This window comes from Triticum urartu, chromosome 1 (genome assembly GCF_003073215.2).
Source record: "Triticum urartu cultivar G1812 chromosome 1, Tu2.1, whole genome shotgun sequence".
In the NCBI taxonomy this organism is placed as follows: Eukaryota; Viridiplantae; Streptophyta; class Magnoliopsida; order Poales; family Poaceae; genus Triticum; species Triticum urartu.
The window spans coordinates 75,074,510-75,100,818 of NC_053022.1; the positions used below are offsets into that span (position 1 = coordinate 75,074,510).

At 42.8% G+C, this 26,309-nt stretch overlaps 2 protein-coding genes across 2 annotated transcripts; one reads left to right on the forward strand and one right to left on the reverse strand.

Annotated features, from left to right (window-relative positions):
- The first annotated feature begins 10,512 nt into the window (after positions 1 to 10,512).
- On the forward strand, positions 10,513 to 20,601 carry LOC125548737 (zinc finger CCCH domain-containing protein 4-like). Its single transcript, XM_048712289.1, has 14 exons — positions 10,513 to 10,771; positions 11,725 to 11,911; positions 13,135 to 13,308; positions 13,445 to 13,583; positions 14,054 to 14,362; positions 15,585 to 15,731; positions 15,814 to 15,997; positions 16,681 to 16,958; positions 17,037 to 17,153; positions 17,623 to 17,761; positions 18,074 to 18,336; positions 18,431 to 18,556; positions 19,423 to 19,929; positions 20,167 to 20,601. Exons 1-14 carry the CDS (start codon positions 10,639 to 10,641, stop codon positions 20,386 to 20,388), a joined length of 2,925 nt encoding a protein of 974 aa, XP_048568246.1. The 5' UTR covers positions 10,513 to 10,638; the 3' UTR covers positions 20,389 to 20,601.
- A 3,434-nt stretch (positions 20,602 to 24,035) lies between these two features.
- On the reverse strand, positions 24,036 to 25,967 carry LOC125548748. The gene is made up of 3 exons (XM_048712298.1): positions 25,400 to 25,967; positions 25,236 to 25,310; positions 24,036 to 24,955 (listed from the first exon to the last, which is right to left on the reverse strand). The coding sequence occupies exons 1-3, from the start codon at positions 25,768 to 25,770 to the stop codon at positions 24,748 to 24,750; spliced, it is 654 nt and encodes a 217-aa protein (XP_048568255.1). The 5' UTR covers positions 25,771 to 25,967; the 3' UTR covers positions 24,036 to 24,747.
- Positions 25,968 to 26,309: the final 342 nt, after the last annotated feature.

A 26,309-nucleotide genomic window follows, 5' to 3' on the forward strand; every position in this document is an offset into this window, starting at 1 on the left:
ACACATAACTCATGATACAAATCATCATCGAACGTGAAGCGTGCGGACCCTACGGGTTCGAGAACTATGTAGACATGACCGAGACACATCTCTGGTCAATAACCAATAGCGGATGCTCATATTGGTTCCTACATATTCTTTGAAGATCTTTATCAGTCAAACCACATAACAACATACGTTGTTCCCTTTGTCATCGGTATGTTACTTGCCCGAGATTCGATCGTCGGTATTATCATACCTAGTTCAATATAATTACCGGCAAGTCTCTTTACTCATTCCATAATGCATCATCCCGCAACTAACTCATTAGTCACATTGCTTGCAAGCAAGGTTGTCAGAATCACGATTTTGAATCGGATCGGAGTTATGATGGTAGGATCGCAAATCGTAGAATCTTCACTATCAGGATCGTAAAAACGTAGATTCTATGAACTAAAATCGTAGAATCATAGGGGTTAGTTTGGATCGTAAAGTCGTAGAATCGTATAACAGAATCGCGATTCTAACAACCTTGCTTGCAAGGCTTATAGTGATGAGCTTACCGAGAGGGCCCAGACATACCTCTCCGATACACGAAGTGACAAATCCTAATCTCGATCTATGCCAACTCAACAAACACCATCGGAGACACCTATAGAGCATCTTTATAATCACCCAGTTACGTTGTGATGTTTGATAGCACACAAGGTGTTCCTCCGGTATTCGTGAGTTGCATAATCTCATAGTCAGAGGAACATGTATAAGTCATGATGAAAGCAATAGCAATAAAACTAAACGATCATTATGCTAAGCTAAGGATGGGTCTTGTCCATCACATCACTCTCTAATGATGTGATCCTGTTGAGCAAATGACAACACATGTCTACGGTCAGGAAATTTAACCATCTTTGATTAATGAGCTAGTCTAGTAGAGGCATACTAGGGACACTCTGTTTCACTACAAGAAATATGTCAACTAGTGACCTTCTGTCAGTGACCCTGGAAGAATTGGTCATAGATCTATGACCATTTGAGACCAATTGGTCAAAAGCTGTCCGGAGGGCTCCAAACCCTAAACCATTGCGACCATTTTGGTCAAAAAGGTCATAATTTTCTTACACGAAATGGTCATAAAGCAAACAGCGCTAGTCCGCTGCCTTATTTCTAGTTGTTAACGACCAATATAGATGGTCATAGCCTTGTAAATTGTGGTGGTTTGCGATGACTAGGCGCCATCTCATCAGTTTTGCCTATGTGTCATGTCCATGCGTCAATTTTTGCACTAGGTTGTGAAGCAACCTATATTTCTGTGATTCCAAAAATTCCCAAAAAATTCTCATAAATTGTTTCGATCATATCTTCATCAAATATGTCAAAAACCTTCCTTGCCTAGTTCAAAAATAATTTAACAATATTCATTTTCCTATTCTGTTCATAGCAGCACTTTGTGAAGGAAGTACCACTTTGGCATGTCCAAATAGTATTCATTTTCTACAGTGCTTTCCTATGCCCAAATAACCATCCTACACCAAATGTCAGCTCAATCCATTCATTATTTTGAGCCCAGCTTCAACATTCGTATTTATGTCCAGTGTGGTACTTTGCAAAGCAAGTACCACCTAGGATCCTCCTTTTGAGCTGAAAATTTGTGAAGACAGTCTTCTTAGTAACTGATCATCCGCAGCCAAAACTCACGCCCATTAGCCATGTACATTTCCCGTACCGCTAATCAAACACTTGGCTGCTAATTCATGTTTGAGCATCGATCGGTCTCCTCGTGAGAATCTTATGTTGTAATTTTCTTCCTAGCACCTACCTGGGGAGTGCCCAACTCACTAGACATGCCTAGGCCGCCCAGAACACATGGCAATGCCACGGTCACGCGGTGACCATGCGGCGGGCATGCGAGTTTACGCGCTCTAGAGTTGGGGCCCTCGGCCACCGCCCAAACCTCGACGTATCGCCACCAAACCATGTATTTATGATTAAATAGGTACTTATGTAACTAGAAATGATTTTTGAAAAAAATAAATAGCAAACTATGAGGCGGCTGCAGTTCAAATTTGACCCGCTTCCAGCTGAATCGGCGGAAATTTGTCTTTTTCACGAGAGGTGGATCAAAACTTTTTGCATCCAACCATTTTTTGTCAATTGTTCATTAAATATGTCCTAGTATTTTATAAAATTGATTTGGTCCAATTTTGCAACAATTATTTGAGAGGTCCTTCACAAAAAAACCTCCTTTTGGGCACTCGAAAAATGAAAAATGGTTTTTTCGTCCAAAGAAAATGAAAACTTCCTTAGGCAACATTGTTTGCCATTCCAATATGCACCCTTGTGCACAATATGAGATCATTTGAACAAACTATGCCATGAATGTGGCCATAAGATTATTCATTTGGCTTGAAAGTCATTGATATCCATACGTGATACCTCGTTTCTGAGAACACTTTTTTAAAATAATTGTCGTATTATAAGTTTGTTATTTTTCCTGGGGACTTGGCCACATATAATGACACAATGCGAAGGTTTCCCAATTTTTTGATTTTTTTTAAATTTTTTATGCCCGTTTCAAAATGCGGTCAAAACGGCGGGAATGACCGTTCCTAGCTAGTGGTTGAATCTTGGATTTTTTTTGGTGTTTCTCTGATTAAATAGATACTTTTGTACCTAGAAATGATTTTTGGAAAAAATAAATAGCAAACTATGAGGCAGCTATAGTTCAAATTTGACCCGCTTCCAACTGAATCGGCGAAAATTTATCTTTTTCACCAGAGGTGGATCAAAACTTTTTACACCCAACCATTTGGTTAATTGTGCATTAAATATGGCCTAGTATTTTATAAAAAATGATTTGTCCAATTTTGCAACAATTATTTGGTAGGTCCTTCACAAAAAACCTCATTTGGGGCACTCAAAAAATGGAAAATGATTTTTTCGTCCAAAGAAAATGAAAATTCCCTTAGGCAACATTGTTTGCCATTCCAATATGCACCCTTGTGCACAATCTGAGATCATTTGAACAAACTATGCCATGAATGTGGCCATAAGATTGATCATTTGGCTTGAAAGCCATTGATCTCCATACGTGATAGCTCGTTTTTTAGAACACTTTTTTAAAATAATTGTCGTATTAAAAGTTTGTTATTTTTCCTGGGAACTTGGCCATATATAATGACACAATGCGAAGGTTTCCCAATTTTTTATTTTTTTTATTTTTTTATGCCCGTTTCAAAATGCGGTCAAAACGGCGGGAATGACCGTTCCTAGCTAGTGGTTGAATTTTGGATTTTTTTTGGTGTTTCTCTGATTAAATAGATACTTTTGTACCTAGAAATGATTTTTGGAAAAAATAAATAGCAAACTATGAGGCAGTTGCAGTTCAAATTTGACCCACTTCCAACTGAATCGGTGGAAATTTGTCTTTTTCACGAGAGGTGGATCAAAACTTTTTACACCCAACCATTTGGTCAATTGTGCATTAAATATGGCCTAGTATTTTATAAAAATGATTTGGTCCAATTTTGCAGCAATTATTTGGTAGGTTCTTCACAAAAAAACCTCATTTGGGGCACTCGAAAAATGGAAAATGATTTTTTCGTCCAAAGAAAATGAAAATTCCCTTAGGCAACATTGTTTGCCATTCCAATATGCACCCTTGTGCACAATATGAGACCATTTTTTTGATTTTTTTCATGTGTAAAAGTAGAAGAAAAACAAAAGGAAAAGCACAATTATATGTGCTCTATTCTCATTGGTGGGTTTAGTTGTCACATGGATCGATGACATAGCGCCCATCCATCCGTCCAACTCTCCACCTCTCCATCCAGCCATCCATCCGTAGCCCAAACCCTAACCCGCACCCGCATCCTCCTTCCTCAGCTCCTCGCCGCCGTCACCTCCTCCCAGATCTCCCTCTCCCCGACCCAGACCTCCTTCTCTCTGCCATCCCAACCCCGCCGCCGGCCTCCCCCCATCCCAGCTGCTGACGACCTCCTCATCGCCCCCAGCACCGACCATCCTCCCTTCCACCACCCTTCCTGTCCGAGTCGCCCCCTCGCAATCAAATCTCGTGAGCCAATTCCCCTCCCCTCCCCGCACCCCCACGCGTGTGATCCAGGTGGAGATGGACGCCGCCGCCGCCGTCGCCCCCCCCCATCCCCGCCGTCGATGGACACCACCTCCTCGAGCAGGTGAGGCGGATTGGCGGCCTTAGCCACGCCGATCTGGCGGACACAACCTCGATCCGGAGGGAGGGATTTGGCAGCCATGGTGATGGGGGTCGCCTCCCTCCTCCCTCCCCTTGACGCCCTCCATGGTGATGGCTCCGTTCCCTCGACGCCCGGCGGTCATCCTCCCTTAGGCCACCCGCCCAACTTCGTCCACCCACAGCAGCTCACCCTCCCCTCCTCCTCCTCCCCGACACACCTCTTCTCGTCGTCGTCCACAGGTACGTCTGAACCACCTCCTCCTCCCGCCGATCCTTCGCTTCCCCGTGGCCCTGGGCCGGCACTGGTGGTCGTCGTTGGCTGATGGATAGCTCGTTTCCTGGCTCCTGCAGGCGATTCCAGCATGGTGGTCGTCGGCTCCGCGGACACCTTCGAGGAGATCCATGCCAAGGTGCAAGGTGCAGCGCCGATCCCCTCCCTTCTCGCCCTAGCTTTTCTACCGATTCTTCACATTGTTGTTAACAGTACTATGCGTGCGCAAGTTTCCCTCTCACGTGTGTTGCCTTTTGCAGTGGAGAAGCTCCCCGCCGTCTTCTACTACACAACTGTCTGGTGTGGGTCGTGTAAGTGCCGTCTCCGTGCCATTAATTGGGATTTCAGTGTGTGACTGGAGAGAGCTACTGTTCTGTTGTTTGGTGTTGCAGGTCGGGCGATGGCACCTATGATCGAGAAGATGAGCAGGCAGTACCCCAAGATACCCGTGTACAAGGTGGACATCGACATGGTGATTAGGGACTGTTTTACAACACATCATCCTCTGTTTTTACACGCAGTTGTAGAAGAAAATACTCTTACTTATTGCAAGTCGCGACTGTCATGCGTATGTTATGAATTCAGAAACTATAACATGTTTTTTTGCCATGGTGGAGTAAACTGAACAATTAAGTTGCTAGTTCAGTATGTGAGTTGCATCATGAGATGCTGCTGATAAGAGAGAGGCACTCTCTCCGTTTTAATTTCTGTTTATTGTCTTTAGTTAATGCGTCCCCATGTCTTGGTAGGTAATCAGTATCATATCCATGTTGATGTCATGCGATGCTGCTGATAAGTCTGAAATTTTGCGTGCCCAAAATCTAGGCGTCCCAGTTTAATTGGGCAGCACTTACTGTCGTTGTAGCTACGCTTCTGGTTGTTGCGAGAAAATACTCGCTTCTGGGTGCGAGAAAATGGTCTTGCGGTCTTAATTTTTTGATCCAGTGGATTAGGGTCAGATATCATGCCATGTTGTGATGTTTGCTTATTAGGTATGTGCATTGATCTATTCTTGCTAGATGTGTAGCAACGAATTGAGAGATATGATACTGATTCCTTTCTTGTTCAGTGTAAATTTATTACATAAACATGTGGAGGGCACTATGACTGTAGCAGAGTTGGTGATATGATACCGATTCCTTTCTTGTTCAACGTAAATTTAGTTTGAGGAGAGTTGGTAATAAACACTTACAAGTTCATGAATAACTAAGCAATTGTCATGCTGAAAAAACACTTCCTACTGTAGATTATTAATCTTAATGTCCATGAGTATAGTACGACTCCATATTTGGCAACCACATGTCACAAGAACACCTTGAGACCGCTATTCGCTAAATACCTGTTACTTTTGTTATTCTTTGTTCTATCTTGTTCTACCTTGTCCTTTTCTAATTGGGGAAAAGCAATAATCCTATTTGGCTTTTGCTCAAGCGAATTTTTATGTACGTACTATTTTCCCCATGATCAAGTAGTTGATTCATTTGAATATACGCATATGATGCAGCACTGGACATGAAGTACATCACAAGGGTCAAGGATTAGGAAGGCTACCCTGCCATGGCAACTCGTCAACAAGGCCAGCGGAGAGGCTCTCTATGCTTTTGACAGCTTGAAGTACATAAGCGCTGAGCTGTGGCAGGTTATTGCTATGAAGTTCAGTGACTTGCACATCGCTGCATTATGTTCTTTTTACTTCCAGAGCTACAGTGTTCTCATACTATCATTGCATTGCCAGCTGTTCTTGCTGCATACCTATATCTCAAGTATTTTAGATTTCCTGCTAGTTGCATATCTGCACTTCACTGTACGTACGTCGTGTTGGATCTCAGTCCAGAATCCAGATCCATAGCTTGTACTACAACTAATGTGTCATGCGTTTTGTGGTAGCAACAGCAGGTAGCAGGAGCAATTCTCTTGCTGGTATGCATGTATGCCTCTGCTTTGGTCTTACTGCATGTGAGCTCAGTTGTGTCCGTTGACGCAGTGTAGCTATTCTGTTCCTGTAGATTTGGGGTGGGGGAGGGGGGATCTTTGCCCACTTAAATTACTTTTATGTGCTCATCGAATTGGATGGTTGCTCTGGTGTGAATCATACTAGTATGCACTAGCAGCAATCTGTCAATGTTTGCTACTGCAAAATCAATTTGCATTAACTTTTAAACTCGAAACTGTTCCCTTTTCTGTTTGGTTCAAGCTTACTCTCGTTATAATGTATTGTGTAGTTGTTGTTTCAAACTGTTTTGCTACAAGTACCATAATTTGCATTGAAGATATTGTATTCTGTTGCTGTATCATCGTTTAATAAAACCACAGCATGATGCTCACATGAGATATCCACATGTGTTTGTGCTGTTTGATTCAAGCTTACTCTCGTTATAATGTATTATGTTGCTGTTTTGCTACAAGCTGTGTGTTGATTTGATAACAGGAGTTTCCTTATTCTGGTCCTATACTGCATTTTGACTCCTATGTTTCTGTGCGCGTGTGTTTAATTGACGTTGTTTCAACTTTGAACTGCTTCTACATATGGCCTATACTGCAATTGAGATTTAAATTTGTGGTTGTTCCTCTTTTACAGATGCTCAAAGTGTGAAGTGTGAAGCAAGTGTGAAGCCGTCAAGTTCTACTTAGTGAAGAGTAGCATATTGTAGCATATATGTGTTGTAAAGATTGTAATAGATTTATTTAGTGGTATATTTGATGAAATTTATGTGTTCTTTTTGATTATGTATGTGATCTGAAAACTTGTGAAATGGAAACTTGACCAATGGGTCCACTTATGAAAATAATCTGTTAAATTTGTACATTTCTGACATGTGGGACCAATTTGAGAGATGATCATGACAAGTGGGACCCATCTGACTAGTGGGACCAGCTTGAATATATAATGGATGAAAATAGAAAAGCAATAAATAATAAAAGGCCACGGGCCAACAATAAAAAAGGCTACAACGTTGGGCTTGGCCCATGAAGCTGACCAGAATTAACAAGGAAAAATAATAATAAAAGGCTGAATTAATGGGCTCGGCCCATGTAAAACACCTAATCAGACCGGGCTGATTCTTATGCCACATCGGACTGCCACGTCGGATGCCTACGTGGCCTGAGGAGCCTGCTAGTGACCAAAACAAAACAGTAGGCCTATTTTGGTCGTAAACGTCTACGACCTTCTCACAGAGAAGGTCGTTAATTTCAGTTTACGACCGCCAGCTTTTGACCTTATGTTTTTGGTTACAAAAAGGTCGCAAATGAAAAATAATGACCTTTCAGTGACCAATAGTCAAGGTCACAAGTTGACATATTTCTTGTAGTGTTTGTCTATGTATTCACACATGTACTAAGTTTTCGGTTAATACAATTCTAGCATGAATAATAAAAATTTCTCATGATATAAGGAAATATAAAAAACAACTTTATTATTGCCTCTAGGGCATATTTCCTTCAGGGTTTACCTCCACCGAGGTAGCCGAAGCCCGGGTAAACTGGTCTCTCCGACCTATTCATCTCTCCAGGGCACCATCCACCAGAATCATCTCCGACAACTTTGTTTAATTTTGACTTCAAAACTATGTTCTCCTGCCAATGATTAGGGCATGTGACCTAAACTTGCACTCTCAATCTTTACATATTGAGTGGTTGAAATGGCACAAACATGCAAAAAGTGATTGTTGTTTTGAGAGTTAGCCTAAAAGTGTGTGTCATGTAAACATTCTATACTTAAAAGTTATCATTGTGCTCCCAATAAATCTTCAAATTCATTCTAAAACTTTGGCAATCGTAATTTTGACACGATGCATTTCATTATCAAACAACATGTGAGAACTACCCCTTATGTGCGCTGAGGTAGTTAAGATTATTAAATTAGACCATTATCAAGCATCTTTAGTATTGATTTAGATTCACCAAAACATTTTGCATCAATAAATCAACTTCATGATAGATAGCATTCACATTTTAAATTATCTTTTTTACCATCTTCATGCTCGAGGATGAGCATGGATTAGGCTTGGGGATGCTAGTACATCTCTACGTATCTATAATTTGAGTAAAGTCTATTTCAAACCTTGAACTTATATTGCTGGTCAGAATCAAGCCCTAAACTCTCAATTCTTGAAAGAGAAAGTAACAAATGACAGCAACTTAGTGAAAACATGGAACCCAAGCATAGGCCGATGGATCTAAAATGTGGGCTATTGATTGAAGCTCACGTTTTTGCATACAAACGCCGGCAATGCTGATTATTATTTTGCACAAAGGATCTGGGATTTTTTGTGAAATGTATGAAATGGGTTGGTGGGTGAAACAACCCTTAGATTCTAGCTAGATCCAACGATCCATGTATGGGTTTCCGTCTTTTCATTGAGTAGTGGTTTCCATGTGATGTCCCCCCCCCCCATTTTATGTGAAACACAACAAGTTTTTAACACACAAATGTTAAAAGGATGGAGGAGCTCCTTGGATGGTACTGTTTAATGGGAATTTTGAAAGGTTTTACAGTATTTTCTCTACAAAGTGTCCTTGGGATCATAAGAATGAGACTGCATAATTTTTGTAAAACTACATAATAATCCACGTTTGTGGGATTATTTTGAGAGAATATTAGGATTTACTGATCAAGGATAATCAAGAGTGAGTGCCTCATGGATATAATCCGTGGTTACATGAAATATAGAGAGTCGTAGGAGGACTCACAAGATCTAGCTAGAATATGAGGCACAACATCCAACATACGGTTTACATGGCTAAAGCGAACACACGAGAACACCACCACAAATGGTTGATATTAGCAATGATGAGCCCCACTGGCGATCGATCCATAAATCAAAGTATTGATTCTTCTCTGAGTAACCAACTTACATTCTGAGTAAAAAAATTACTCTTTGAAAGCCTTCTTGACAGGTGAGAGCCACTGCACAACGTAGCTCCAATGCTTCTTGTAGTTATGGTGTGGTAACCTCATCAACGTGCTCGTGGCAAGCCAAGCAAGTAATCTCCATTGTGGTTCTGATTACTGTGCCAACTCCCATCCATCCAAAAGCTTTGAAGAGTGTAACATCCACATTAACTATAATTGCATTTGCCGGCGAAACCCATCTGACAGGAGACACTGGGCATCATGCCTTGAAAACATTTACAGCCTTTCTGGACAATCAAGTCGACGTAAGCCATTGCTTTCTCAGCCACATTGCGAGGATGCATGTGGGCATTGTTATTTCTTGCATCATTCCGGGCCTTCCAAATATGCCATATTGTCAGCATTAGGGCTGTGACATCGAGAGAACTCACTTGATAAAGGAAACCAAAGATCCACTGCGGTAGTGTGAACAAGTTCTCTTCGACGTGGATGGAATCCATATATCTACTTCATCTCTTGATAGATATGACGAGCGGACTGACAGAACATGAATAGATGATTCGTCGCTCCTCCCTGCTACAAAGAAAGCACACACCAACGCCTATGACATAGCGCTGTAGAAGCTGGCTGTCTGCAGGCAAACAGTCAGAGGGCGAGTCTCCACATAACGATTTTCATCTTCCTCGAAGCATCGACTTTCAACAATGATTGCCATCGTTTCTCTTCATCATTAAAGGTTGATGGCATACCTTGTCCATCACCGTTACGTGAAAAGAAAATCAGACTTGGCCAACCACAGGGCTATATCTTACGGAAAATCTTTCTGTGTGCTTCTCCTAACTCTTTTTTTTTTTCAAAAATAGCTCACCATTCCTGTCGAATGGTCTTTTTTACTCTTTAGCGGTACCCTTGTTTGCGCTGGTCAACTTGGCGGTCAAGCCAACTTGCCGTGCGCCGATGCTCCGCTGCTGCCAGCTGTGAAAGACAGAGTGAATGGAAGTGAAAAGTAACTCGGTTCGTAGAGGCGGGTGGCTGGGACTCGATCCTACGTGTGTGAGCCCGGTGTTGATGCACCACAGAGCAGAGGGCGCCCGTCACGTGCTTTCGTAGGCTCGGTCCACCGTCCACACACCGGCTCTGCCTCGCCCCTCAAAAAGCTGGCCACCCTTTTGTCTTCTTCTCACGGAGAGAGAGAGAGAGAGAGAAGGGAAGGGAAGGCCGCCCGCCGAGCGACGACAGCCCAAGCAAAAAGGCGCGGAGCCGAAACTTGCATTGCAAGGAGAGAAGGCCCTCGCCGCCCACCTCCCCTTCGGGAGGCTGGCCATGGCGGAGGGGGAAGAGGAGGCGCCGCGGCCGCAGCCGCGGCCGACGCTCGCCCTGGAGGCTTTCCGCGACAGGATCGTCCAGGCGGTGAAGGAGAACCGCGTCACGATGATCGTGGGGGGCACCGGATGCGGTAATTAACATCTCCTCCCTCCTCTCTGCTTCGGCAGCTTGCTCAAGCTCTGGCCTCTGGGTGATGAGATGGTGGCGTGATGGTTTTGTGCCATTTGGGAAGAAGGCTGGCTCGCTTCTCGCTGCTGTCCGCTGGGTTCCTTCTACCTGTTTGTTCGTTGGGGGTTTTGGGGGGGCGTAGTGGGTGGCGTGGCGCATTGGGGATTTGGGAGCAGAGTTTCCGAGGGATTGGGAACAACTCGGAGACCTTGTTCTTCGCAGGTTTGAGACTTGAGAGGAACCTGGATGGTGGAGGATGAAGACAGCAAAGGGCTCTGGGCCAGGATGGTGCTATACTTTTTCTACGGCAACCACTGCTACAAATTTGTCTCGGATTCCCCTTTTCTTCGTATTTTGAATTCTGATTTCCTCTGGCGCTAGTACGTGAGGATTTTGGAGCAGAGTTTCGGCCGGATTGGGAACAACTCCAGAGCGATTGAACCTTGGTCTCGGGGACCTTGCTCTCTTCGCAGTTTTAGGGGAAGTGGATGACGAAGACGGCAGGGGTTTTGGGCCGGGATGGTGCTATATTTGTCTCGGTCGATGGCGACCCTTCTTCCACGAATTTGCCTCGGATTTCCATTTCCTTCCTATTTTGATTTCCCATTTCCCATGTGGAGTTGCTGAACAGAGTTTCAGTTCAGATTTGTTCATTGATTGTTGCGTCCGCTTGTTGGAGATTTCGTGGAACACTCTGTTTGAGGGGTGCAGCTACATGCGTCGCTTCAAGTTTCATGGGGCTGATTTCATCCATATGGCTTCTCCCTTCACTTGATGCCAAGTTTCCGATTGCTTTGTTTACGCCAACACATTCAGTCTAAATTTTGACATATTCTGTCTTGGGCTCGGATGTAAATTTTGGCCTAATTCTTATATATTGATAATGGATATGGTCGCTTGTTTATCTCATTGCAGGAAAGAGCTCCATGATCCCCCAATTTCTTCTAGAAGAAAATATGGAGCCCATTATGTGCACACAGCCTCGGAGGTTTGCGGTGGTAGCCATTGCTCAAAGGGTGGCTCATTCTCGCAAGTCGATGCTAGGACAAGAAGTTGGATATCATATAGGCCACCCAAATATGAAGAATCTTACCTCAACAAGGTAGCTCCTCGTTGTGAATCAGTGGCCCCACTCCCTAATATTAGGCAGATATCATTAGAATGTTCCTTCTACTTCTGCGTTGATCTCGACAGACATTATTGTGCAGGATACTTTAGCTTAGGCAGCCCCATCATATATACTCCTGAAACGTGTACTACCTAGAGGAAGCATTTCAGCAATCTTTTGCATTTTGTCAAAAAATATTAAAATGTCATATAGATAAGTGGTCCGGATCTTGCAATGTCCAGGACCACATCCTTATGGGTACCAACTGCATTGCTATAATTATTCTACCATCTGATTATTGTCGACTATCTAGGATCTGAAACTTTCGCACTTCACCTGATACTGCTGTCTGCTGCAACTTGCAAGTGTGACAAGTGACATTCTCAAGACACAGGACAGGGGATCAGTCCATGTCTTAGCCTTACATTACATGGCTTCATGCTATAGCTGAAACTAGAGTGGATCTTTGTTATCTTGATACCAAAAAACCACTGTATTGACATAGAATGCTTAGGAGCCTTATAGAAATCAGTCCGACTATCTTCAAAGCTGAACTGCAGGCAGTATAGATTGGTCTGGGTTGGTGGACCCATGAAGCTGAAAATGGAAATCATGCTATAGACATGTATTCTTTCAATCCTTGTTGTTCATTAATTTTTGATATCTCCCTTATATATATGAATTGTGCATGCACTTTTCATAGAAGTCATGCAGACATGCTTTACCATTCATAGCTATATCCAGTTATCCATGTGCATTAATGAGTTTGTTCAATTCCGGCTTTAGATTATATTGGCAATTCAATGCCTATTATTCCAAAATAAATAATCCATATGCATATATAAATAAATTATATTGCTTCTTATCTTTTAGGCTTGTAGTACCTGTCAGTTTGGAGTGTCATTCTTACCAAAAAAGATATACATAATGTCAGTTTCTTCATCTCCATTACACTGAAGAGGTAGGAGATGATTTGGACAGTTAACCTGCAGTTCAGTTATGTTGGGAATGCCACCATTATGACATCTTAATCTCTACTTCGAGCTTATTTGACTCGAAATTTCCAATTTTCCATCACATAGCCTTCTAACTTATTTGAAGTATCTTAATTACCTGAATCTCATGATCCATTCTTACCGGCTTGACAATATATGGTAAATTGTTTGTGCTGCATTGCTATAGATTGACTTTTTAGACTTGTTTAATGTATGGATCAGGTCAAAAATTGTTTTCAAAACAGCTGGTGTTATGCTAGAGCAAATTCGTCAACACGGCATTGATGCATTGCAATATAAGGTTATCATTCTTGATGAAATTCATGAAAGGTCTGTGGAATCTGATCTTGTCCTTGCTATTATCAAGCAGTTTATGATGGAAAAGAGTGACTTCAAGTAAGTACTCTGGTAACAAGCATTGGTACATTCTATCAATTTTTTTAATAATATTGATGGTTTCTGTCTACTGTAGAAAATGATCTTAACTCCTTCCTGCTGATTGCTAATACATATTATGTCACTCTTCACATAGACTGGTTTTGATGTCTGCCACTGTTGATAGCACGCGGTACGTTGAGTACTTTAAAGATATTGGAAAGGTTGAATTGATTACCATCCCGAGCATCCCATGCACTAACATGTTCCAGAGAAAAGTCCATTATCTTGATCAGGTATATACAGATTCTTGCTCTAAAATGAAGTGAATTATCCTCGTTCACTGTCCCTAATATATCCCTTGTTGCATGATGTACCTTCTAATTTTCAATGTCTGATTACCAAACATGCTATAGTTTATTTTGTAATCTTTGTCTCATATATTTTAGAATTTTACAACGGATTTTAATCATTCTGATATATTGCATAGCCATTTTAACATATTGTAGCATTACACCATAACATGCCAACTTATTTCTATTATTATTATTGCTGCTATCACTAACAGAAAAAATGATAGTAGTAGTACTATAGCAGTGGTGGTAGTAGTACTATATACTAATAATAATTAGGTGTTCGTTACCTTTCCTGGTCCCTGTTTGTTGTTTGTTAATTTTTCATACAATCAATACATTAGGTTCACCCCTTCAGCCCTTCTACTTTGCTCCCCTACTATTTGCTTATTACCTGATGCAACGGAATGCAGATCGATAACATGCTGAAGATGGATTCTGAATCATTCTCGACAAAGTATTGTGCTGGAGAAGATTTTAAAACAGATGCTATTCTTAATCCTGACGTGTATCATCTTATCCACACGTTATTGTTGCACACACACCAAAGTGAACCAGATACTGAAAGGAGTATTTTGGTTTTTCTTCCTACATACCATGCATTGGAGCAGCAGTGGGCTCGGTTGTCTGGTTGTTCAACTTTCAAAGTACATATTCTTCATCGCAGCATTGACACAGATGAAGCTTTGGAAACTATGAAGGCCTCAGAGTCTTGCCGAAAGGTACAAGTTGTTACATTCCAATTTAACTTGGTACAACTGCATCTTTTCTACCTGGAATACTTGTTCCTACTTTTAAGCTATATGTGTGGTGTTAGTAGCGTAATGCACTTGCATTTATGTAACATAGGAGTAGGGTACATATTCTATGGAGTATTTATGGAACTGAATTTGATGATTGAAACCTTGATACCATGTGGAATAGCAACTTGTGTATTCCAATGTTCTTTAGGCCAAGTACAATGCACAGGTGGTATGTAGAGTGTACCACAAACAGGAAGCCCAGACCATCTCTAAGATATAATATCACTATCATTATTTGCTAAATGCCATTGTATAGTTGCAATGGCTCATTGCTATAACGACATTTCTCTCCATTTTCCTACAATCGTTCGGCAACATATGATTCCAATTTTGTTTATTTTTCCATCATTTCCTTGTCCAATGTAAGGACCAGGGACCAGGGACCACTTTTTCTGGGGGGATAATAACATCGAAAATAAATAAATTCTGATTTTGGGAGGTGGTGTGCTGGAGGACCTTTGTTTAGGACATCGTAGCATCCAGTATCTTTAACCCCCTTCTCTCGTTTGGAGTTGCTAATCATCATCATCATTAGTAAGTTTGGAACAAAATTGGATCAATATAATTCATAGAGATTACATTTATACGGTAGCTAGTTTGAGGATCTTTTGGATCACAGGAATCACCCAAAAAATCAATCTTAGAGGTTTTTCGTAGATCACTAAACCTAGCCATATGTAGCATAGCATCGCATGGGGCAAATTCTACAGGATAGATCCGTTCATAGGGTCTAAGCACGTGGGGAAAATTCTACAGAATAGATCCATTCAGATGGGGCAAACATAAAACTAGCCATAAGTTTTGCATTTGACCCCTAAAGTTTGCATCGTAGCACCTGTTAGGCTGTTACCCTCTCTCACTTCACATTTTCTGAACACAGAACCGTATTTTGATCCTTGGCCCCAAGGGCACCGGCATGGCTGCCCCCTACTGTTATTAGTCTGTAAATCGTCTATGGTAACCACATAAGTTTATTTGAGGGGAGGGAACCACGCAAATTTCAATTTAGTGCACATAACAGGATGCATGGGAGGCGAAATTTAGCATGGATACATAAAATGTTTACATAATTGGAGCAATGTCCTCTTATCTTGTAATTTAACAATCCTTCCACGGACTCATTCAAATATTTTAATTGCAGGTTATACTGGCGACAAACATGGCCGAATCGTCTGTCACTATTCCAGGAGTTGCTTATGTTATTGATTCATGTAGATCATTGCAAGTCTATTGGGACCGAACCAGGAAAATCGACTCAACTAAGCTTGTATGGATTTCCAAGTCTCAGGTTAGTATCACAGATATACTGATGCTATTCACTTTTAACTTACTTTTGACCCTCATGTTGAAACTAGTTATAACTTTTTTAGGCTGAGCAGCGGAAAGGAAGGACAGGCCGAACCTGTGATGGACAGATTTTTCGCTTGGTAACAGAGCCATTTTACAACGCTTTTCCTGATCATGAAAGCCCTGCCATTTCAATGTTATCCTTGAGAGACCAAGCACTCATGATATGTTGTGCAGATTCCATAGCTATGAATGACGACCCCACTGGTAATTCTTTCTCTGCAATTCCACTAATCTTGCTTGATGTTTCTGTGCTCGGATTATAACAGTAAAATGAACCGCCTTTGCATCACTGTGATTCACACAGCCAAGGAATAGTGAACTATAGGAGCAGTTCTCAAATTCTTTGACATTGATGCACCCACCTCACTTGTACCTATCTTAAGAGTTCAGTATCATCTTTTTTTTTCAAGTTTTAAAAATAACTTAGTCATTGAATTAAGAATTCCTGTTTTGATTCTCATTATGTTTACTACTCGTATTTAAATATTTTACCAGTGTCCCTAAGTGCGTATTTTTTTAACACCTTGTACATCCTTTGATATATAGATGGGGAGTGCTAAATTCTGTAAAATTTGTTACGTATATTTTCGAGAAAACGTAATGCTTGCATCTCGATAAATTGGATAGTTATAAAGTGTATTTACAAGCCCGAGTGAGTGAGGTTACAATAGTGTGCAAAGAAAATTAATGGAAATTTGTTACTGAAGTTAAAAGAAACACCAAATACTTCTCTGTACAAGTTAGTAAGATCTTAAAAACCTTAGTACATGCATTTGAAAACAAAACATATTTGGGTATGTGGGATCATTCATTACTATACACTGTCACTCTTCTTCGTATATATCTATATTAAGGTAATATTCTCACTAACAGTCACTTGTTGGCAGTGCTGCTGCAAAAAATTCTCAATCCACCGGAATCCAGTGTTATTAAAGATGCACTAGATACTCTTGTTCAAATTGATGCATTTCAGCCAGCATTCCCTGGAGGGTATCATCCCAGATTTTATGGCTATTTGCTCGATAGTTTGCCGTTATCATTTCATGCTTCTGTTCTTACCCTGAAATTTGGTGAGATGGGGTATCTCCATGAAGGAATCCTGATAGGCATTATGTTGGACATTCAACCACTTCCTGCACTGCAACCTTTTGGTGATCAAGCATTGGTATGTTCTAGTTACTTCAAATGACATGCTTGTATCCCCGTGTTCTTTTAGTTATGTATCCTACTTTCTGTTTTACAGCGCAAGAAGATTAGAGATGATTATTTTGATGAACGTACCTTCCAAAAAATTGGCAAGAAGGAAGCTACACTAATCGCAAATCTCCGGGCATATCAGTTTTGGCAGCGTATGTTTAAGGTACATCTTGTCTTATCTGTAATAAAATACCATGTGCATATATGTCTTGGACATTTTTGGGAGTTGGTTATTTTTAAATTTGTAATCTTAACTTTCAAGTCCTTTTTAGTAACAATTACACGCTCATTCTGTTTTTGTACCATCTTTTTCTGGTAATACCTTTTCTAATACTCCCTCAATTCCTAAATATTTGTCTTTTTAGAGATTTCAAATGGACTACCATATACGGATGTATATAGACATATTTTAGAGTGTAGATTCACTCATTTTGCTCCGTATGTAGTCACTTGTTGAAATCTCTAGAAAGACAAATATTTAGGAACGGAGGGAGTAGATGACTATTTCTAGGATACTATATCATGGCCCTTAAGTGAATATTATTATTGATGAAAAAATGTATATATTTTTATTTGGATTCTGTTAACACTATTTATTTTTCACCAAAGTTACATATTCTAATTTTTTTCAGGATAAGTTTCGTCTGGAGTACCTGACAAATGTCTCCAAGAACCAAGAATCAAATGCATGTGAGATCTTGAAAGTTGAACAAGAATGGTGTAGATTACACAATCTCGTGCTTAAAGCACTTAACAACATCTCCAAAATTTGTATGTCCTTTAACTTGCGATAAAAAGTTTCTGAAGTGTATTTTGATTGCACAATTTGCATCTATTGATGTGTGTCAGGTACTCTAGCATTATCATGGTTTTCCACTAAAAGTTTGAAAATGTGTACATAAGATGGTGGAAAGTGTTGCCTGCTGTAGCCTACTGTGTTATACATCAGCTTTTTGTGTTGCAATAAAAAATTAAAATATACATAGTTGGTGTGAGGACCTACTCATAGAAGTGCAAATATCAAAATAATTTTCCAAGAATACAATATATGGACATTTCCTGGTAACTCACTCTTTTGAACAGATGATGATATTATGAGCACACTGCACCGGTTTAGGCCTCAATTTCTTCTGGAAATCAATCCTCCAAAGTACCTTCAGACCTCTGAATTCCACCATGAATGTCGTGATACTGAATTGCCGGAGCCAGATCATATGACTTCACTCCCGTTGGAAACTGACAATTCTCACTTAGATTCACAGAGGTGTGCTGCAATCCCTTATATTTCTGCAACTGATTTTGGAGCCACTGACATTGTTAATACCCTCATGAAGGTTACTGAAAAGGTGTGTTGTATTATATCAATTGTATGCATTGTCAAGTTACCTGTATATATGACATAAAGTAGTATAAATATAATGCTTCTTGATTGGTTCACAGATGAAGATAGAACTTGCAGAGACGTGTGTGGACTACCATGATGGATCTAGTGAAACATACAGAGGACCTCTTAACAATTTATCCAATGCCTCAAAACGAGCATGCAAGTTCTTCCTCACATTAAAGGTGAACTGTTGCATTCTTTCATGCTATTATCACCTGCCCTTTTTTCCCAGCGCGTCATTTGCAGGATATATACGTTATTTGGTTATTTTTCTATGTGTTGAGTAAGATCTTGATGAAGGATTGCCCTAATTTCATATCTTAAATTGTAGTAACCACAATTTATGCGACATAGTACATCATCTTATAGCCAGCCGGATGCAGACCAACTGAACTCCAAACCTACATCCTCAATATTCTACTGCAACTACTTGATACACTTTTCCCTGCCTCAGCGAAGGACTTTTTTTTTTCGAAAAGGGGGGGCTCCCCTGCCTCTGCATCAGAACGATGCATACGGCCATCTTATTAAACAAAAAAAGGCAAAAGTGCCAGTCTCCAGCTAAACCAAAAGGAAAAAGAGAAATGCAGCTCACACAGAGCTCCAGACGGCTAGATATACAAACTAGCCCAAAAAGGATGCCACAACCGGCTGGCTAACAATAGATAGCGAAGGACTTAACATATTCTTTCATTGTAATATTAAATGTAACTCATTGATGACACTAGGAATAAAATGGTTGTAACAGGTCAAATGACATTGACAGCAGTGATACTGTGCCAACATGCATTTCATTAAAGTTATATCTAACTAATACTAACTGAGAACTGAGCAGTAGCCTGACTGGAGTCTGAATCCCGTCAGGAATGAATTTCCGGTATCTCGCCTGGGTGGGCTCTCTCTTAATATATTGTCCATGGCGGTCCTCGCCCATTGTATCTCACTTTTTATATCTACCTAACTGCATGTATATGTTAACTTGGTATTTTGACAACTCGATGGGTATGAATTAACATTTTTGCTTTTGATATGCCGTTCCTTTGATCAGGGTTGTAGAAATGGCGACTCTTGTCCATTTGCACACAATCTTGGCTCTTTGAGCTCTTCATCTGTTACTTCTAAAATGAATCCAGAAGATCCACCATGGCCGCAGGCTGACATAGGTTGGAGGAAGTTAGTGACTGGAGGTGAAAATGGTCACATTCTTGTCGTGAATGACAGAACTCTGAAGTTTTCCTCTCAACTTCATAACATGGTTGACATTACACCTGATCTGCATTTGGCTGAGCGTAATTTAGTTGCAAACAATCTCAGAATAGTCCAGAATGTCGCTGATCCTTCTCATCTAACTATTGGAGATGAACATGAACTACCAGTTCCTTGGACGAGACTAAAGCGAATTATTTTGGTAGATGATTATGATTCTGGTGAAACACTCAACCACCAAGTCTTGCAGAAGTTCTTTGAGAATATTGCCATCAAGATATTGTCAGGACCATTATCTAGTGTGCAGATCATCTTGATCATGAGTAACACAAAGTTTGTTAAGATACAGGTACGCCATTTCTTAAGTTGTATCAACACCATTACAGTGAATAAATCTACTGGATCTATGTGTCTTGTTTTGCATGTCTAGTGGTAGTTTATTTACTGTATTTATTTTCTGGTACATATGGCCTGTTTAACATCTATGAATAACCTTCAGAATCTCATCTTAGTCAACAGGCAACATTATTACATTACATCAGTCCACTGCTAAAAATGACAGACATTGGCTGCTGTTTTTTTATAGGTGGAAAAGTTGGCAAGGGAGTGTTTCTTCATTCTTGGTGAATCATTCCTGTTAAATGTAGCGCCTCTTAAGTGGTCACCGATCATGGGCATCCGTCAACTAGATGGGCAGGTAGCAGGACGAGTTGCTTACGTTTTCAACATGCATCCTCCTTCGGGGGCGGGCATTCGGCGGGGCGATTTTGCAACACAACAGAGCGCCAAGTCCTCTGCAGAAAGCTAGGTCAAATCGTTAGCTTGGTCATACGCATTGTAATAGCTAGGTCAAACCGTTTTGCAAGTTGTAAGTAGTTCTTTGATCAGGTCACCTTGTACAGAAATATTATGGCAGAGTAGCTACGATGGGTACAGTAAGCACTGTTGCGCTGCAACTGCAAACTTGGGTTTAAATGTCGTCGCTGCTCTAATTTTTGTTAGACGTCCAATTATCATGGAAGTGCCTTGAAAGTTGTTATATGTTCATTTGGAAAGTGCCTCCAAGGCATGGAATCCCACTCTATGTGATAACCATTATATAACTATGTCAATTCGGTTTTGCCCTGGACGACTATGTCAGTGGCTGACCCGGCCAAGGTAAGTGAGGGCGGTTTTAAGTCGCCTACTACAGAACACCTTGGATACTCTACCGTGTTGTAGCGAGTCCTTGTGCAAATGCAAGAACATGAAATATATCAAAACTTCAAGAAACAACAGGAGCAGATCAACTTGGGGGAGGGGTGCATGAAACTTAGTAACGAAGAAGCTATATATACCGGATCAAACAAGAAACAATATATATGTACCCATACGAACGCACACCAGTGATCCCGAGTACTAAAGAGACCAAGTAATTTCTTGCTTGTACACAAGAAATAAATAGCACATATATCCGTTCATTGTGTAAGTCTCGTAACAAAAGAATCCGTTCAATGGGAACTATGTATATAACCACGCAGGAGAGCATACATAGAAATGATATTAAGCCTAGAGGTAAAGTGCATCTCAAATGCTAGTACAATAGAGCTATATACCAGTCTAAGACAGCATGGAAAATTTCCCCACCCATAGCACGTCCTTGTAGCAAGGGCGGTAAGTAAACGATCCTTTGACATAGAAAGCATCTTGCACGGGGTCTCTTAAGAGCTCATGTGAGTCGCCTAGGTACTGCATCCTCGACATGTCGAGATAGTACACTACTACTGCCCAGTCAAGTACGAGGATGAGTGCATTCTTGTGGGGATGGAATCCCACGATCCTACAATGGGCACCCCATTCTGGCGGCTTAAGGTGGACAGCTCCTCCGACCACGTCGATGAAGTTGTCATTGTTTGAGTCCCAAAAATATTCAGAGTCATTTGGTGTGGCTTCGTCCTCCTTCTCTACCGAGTCATCATAATCGTCATTGTAGCCTATGCTAGTCGGTCCGGTCCTGCTTTTGACAACACCCCATGTCACCTTGGGCTGTATAATGAGAGGCTTAATCATATGACCGTGTGGGTTGAGGCTAACATCGTGTGCTAGTGTCCAATCTAGTTGACCATCTGTCGAATCGGTTAACATCCATACTTGAAGATGTAATTTGTCGACTGTCACGTAGTGAATCCCTCTTTCGTAGCTTGCTAAGATGGAATTCCAAGGCAGCGTGTATATGCACCTTGTGCAGGGTTTCCCAGGCAGTCTAACCATGTCGTAAGTCCCCTTTGACGGGCGTAGGATCGTGAGGATGCTATAGTGGCAATGCATGTAGAGCGACCCGCGCCAGTACTGAGAAGACCACACTGTTTGGTTACTAGGCGAAGTGGTCGCAAGAATGTCATAGAGGTTCCTTGGGGCACAATGCCCAGGCATGAACTCTCGTTTCTCCCACCGCCAGGTACGCGACGAGAACACTTCCAAAGGCAACACATGTTCCCTCGGCTCCTCCTCCTCCTCGACCTCATCCTTCACTTGCTCGAGTGTTAAAGCCTCGGCTTGTTTACTATGTTGTGCTGACACATCTTTCTCGAAGACAAACACGTCGAAGTGCAGCGACATGGCCGGGTCGAAGGCGAGGGACATGGCGTCCACGGGGCTCTTGAGCGAAGGGCGCGGCAGCTCGGCGTACCGCCCGGTCGCTGGGTTGAAGACGTAGCAGTACCCCCAGTCCTCGAGCAGGAGAAGGCCGTTGCACGACCGGCGTACGGTTGCCTCGCGTGGATACGCAAGGCGTCGGAGGCCAGGCTTGCCATCCCGCCGCCCTGAGCGCGTCCATGGCGGGGCGAAGAAGGAAGAATCGGACTGGCAGCCGATCGTGGTGAAGAAGATTCCGGGAAAGCTGTGCCTGGGAAAGTAGTCCGGGAGGAGGAGGTCATCGATGACGTCCACGGCGGCCCGCCATGCGTGGCAGACGCGCCGGCACCTCGCGAGGGTGCACGGAGAGAGGCGGCTCAAGATTTTGAGGAGTACGTCGTAGGGCAAGGAGACCCCATCGCCGGCGTCCATCGTGTTTGGGTCGAAGTGGTGTGCAGACTCGCAGCGGATCGTCTAGACTCAGGTTTGTAAGGCGACCCGTACGTGACCGTGCACGTTCAGGGAGGACTCGGTTTTATCTGAGAGGAAGCTTTTTTTTTGTTGAGGGATATCTGAGAGGAAGCTTGATCTGCGTTTTCCCTTGTTTCTCGAGGGCCGACGCACGTAACCTCCACGGAACCCTTTTCACATACGTTTATGGAAAATGACGCGCTGGACAATTGTATTTGGAGGAGCTGGACGTCTCTAAAGTGCAAGATTTTCGCATGGTTGACAACCAAATATCGCCTTTGGACGTCTGACCATCGCACGAGGCACGGGCTTCAGGATGAGCCGTCACGTTGCTACCTTTGCCTACAGGAAGAAGAAAACGTGGATCACATTTTCGGGCATTGTGTCTACGTGAGGGAAGTGTGGCACAGGTGTTGCGACAGGCTCCAGATCAACATTGACATCCCTTCCACTACGGCCACGTTCCAGGACTGGTGGCTTGCCCAAAGAATTAACTTCTCTGGCAAGTCTCGGCGTGGTTTTGACTTCTTCATGATTGGTACCGCTTGGTTGTTATGAAAGCAACAAAACACTAGGGTCTTCAACAGGCAACAACAACAACAGACGGCAAGGCAATTGGGAGACATAGCCTTAGAGGACATCAAAGAGTGGCGTGAGGCAGGTTTCGGAGTTGGTGGCTTAGACACTTTTGTGAGAGAGTGACCGTTGTTTTACTTTGGTGTAAGGTGGCGATGTGCCTTTGTAGATGTTCGCATCCACATTAGGCCACTCTTATAATTAACATTCTTCATCGCGGTTGACCTGCGGATCTCGGTCGCGACGGCCCTTATTGACGTAGGGAAACTCGCGTTTCGGAGAGTTTTTGGCCCTGCTGAGACTGCGGATTGGCACAAGTTGCTGGAATGCATCGCGCTGCACGAACCTGATCTCCATAGTGGAGAAGACCGGGCCAAGTGGCGTCTAGAGCCATCGGGGCAATTCTTAAATAAATCTCTATACCAGGCCATCGCACCCTCGCTGGGTCATGAGGCCCTCACTTCCATCTGGGAGATTCAGTTCCCCCTGAAGATTAGGATATTCTTGTAGCAGTGGATTCTAGGCCGCCTGCCTTCCGACGTGGATGTCCTGAAGCGCAACGGCCCAGGAGGTGGGCGTTGCCCGCTCTGCGGGCCTGAAGAAGATTTGAATCATATCTTCTTCACCTGCGTGTCCGCGCAGTTTCTTTGGAGCTGTTTCCGCGAATTAATGGGGGAAGGGGGGCAGCTGGGACCACAACAACTTCCCCGACCTATTCGCGGAACTCCAGGCGTTACCTCCCCCTACCCGCCACATTAGGTGGCTAGTCATCGGAGTGCTAACCTGGACGCTGTGGACTGTTAGGAATAAGCTTGTGATTCAGCGGATTCCTCTTCGACGTGCTACTGGCGCTTTGTTCAAATGGTTTGGTTACTTGCAGCTATGGCGGCCGCTTAGCCGCCCCCAGGAGAGAGACGCCATCACCATCATCATCGCCCAGATTCGCTCGATGGCTCTTCGGTTGGCTCCACCGCTTCCCCCTCCACCGCTGGAGCTGGATTAGATCTGCTACACCTCGCCGCCATCGTAGTAGTAGTAGTAGTAGTAATAGTAGTAGTAGTAATAATAATAATAATTTCTCAATCTTTCATATTTGGTTCTCCCATTGCTGTGTAGGGGAACATTGACTCCACCAAAGGTACAATTGTCCAGTAAGTCAGCTTATGTGCTAAGTTATCTTTGGCTTCTATTACTCAGCTTATGTTCTATTATTGTGTTATTAGGTTCAGTATCAAATTTGTCAGCTTAGACATGGGGGAAATGTTTTTTCAGAATATGGATTTTAGTTGCAACATTACACTTGTTGCTTTAGTAATACAATTCTGCCGTCTTATTTCACTGTGATATCCTAAAAGGAACCTTTTCTTCTTGTGGCCTGTGTGCAGCACATAGTAACATGGTTCTATTAAAGTTACTTGAGTGGCAGATAAGGTTTTATCGGAGTTACACATCAACAAGTTCTGTAGTAGCCTTAATTGAACAAATCAGACTCTTGCAGCAAAGAACCTTAAATATATATAGTTACCTTATTGTTTTTGTTTTTGTTGTAACATTTCAGAGCTAACTCAGCAAATCTCTTCGTCTGCTTTTGGTAACGCTCTTCACGCGCGGCTTGATCGAAGTTGGCTGGCTCACCCCAGTTCTCCACCACAGCACCCATAAAGTCATCTACCAGGGCATTATATGAATGATCTTCCTGTTTGCCGTCTGGTTCCCTATTTGGATAACTGGTTCAGCACATAACTAGTATGATGGACAAGAAACGCCGGCAGATTACTCACATTCAGGGAACAACTGCTAGCTACTAAAAAATGACAATAGGCAAGTAAAACTATTTCCAATGTGTATGAAACAACCAGAACATCATGGTCTTTTGATTGCACTTAGTCCAATCATAGAGTTGATATCACAAGTTTGTTTCCTATCTAGTGTAGAACATATCTGATATTTAAATGAGGCCCGTACAAATCTGATGCAAAGTTTTGTAAATTATACCTGTCAGTGATCCCTGAACCATCAGAGACGCCGTATTGCCGAAATCTTATCCTCTGATCATCCTCGTAACAGTATCTGCGTCCACAACCACAAGAAACTTGAAACACAGAGCCAAACAAGTTAAAAGATACATACTAGTCCGAGGAACAGGGGTAGATAATCACATGGGACTGTCAGGGCAGTCAGGGGTCGTGCTGCCATCATCCATCAGAGGCGGAGCCAGCACGCTCGAAGACGAAGAGCCGGCTTCGAACCGAGACCACTTGGCAGATGGCGAAACAGCTTTGCGTGCCGACTCGAGGCGAGGGCTGCGGCTGCGCTCACGCCGGTGGTGGTGCTCGCGGTGCCGCTCTCTGCGCGGTGACGGGCTCGGCCGCCGGTACGGTGCATGCGAAGTGTCAGCGGAGCGTTGCGGCCAAGGGCGTGGAGACGCGGAGCGGCGCCGTCGCCGGTTGGAACTCACGCGGAATTCGGACGGCGAGGGGCTGTCGATGCCGTGAAAGGGCGGCCGTGAGTTATCGCGCAAACCGTCCATGCCGAAGCCTCCACGGCGGTCGGGTGTGTGTCGTGCGCGTGGTCATGGTGGGAGTGGGGAATTGATGAAGGTTTGCCTTGGCTGAGTTGGCTCCTTCTCCGATAGGGAAACAGAAGCAGGATTAGTTTTTGGTTCCAAAAAAGAAGAAGAAGCAGGATTTCCTTTCGGAAGCAGGCTGCTGGCTGGTAGCGGCAGAGTGTCGGTAAGAGTACTCTGTGCGCTAATGGCATATGTAGCGGTCCCCTAAAATTTTGCTTCTCGGCTGTCCGGGCGAGTCGTGAATCAACCTATGGTTAAGTTGGTTAGGTGAACAGTGGTATCCCCAATCCATCAGGGTTTAAATCTTGATGCTCGCAGTATTTCTGGATTTATTTCAGGATTTCCGGCGATGCGCTTTCAGTGGAAGGAGACGTTCCGTCGACAACGAGGCGCCTTATGCGCGTGTATATGAGCGCTTGTGTCTGTACTGATGCTCAAAAAAAGCTGTCCGAGCGAGTCGGTTTTAAATCCTGATCAGGGCCGGTCTTGACATTTCAGGG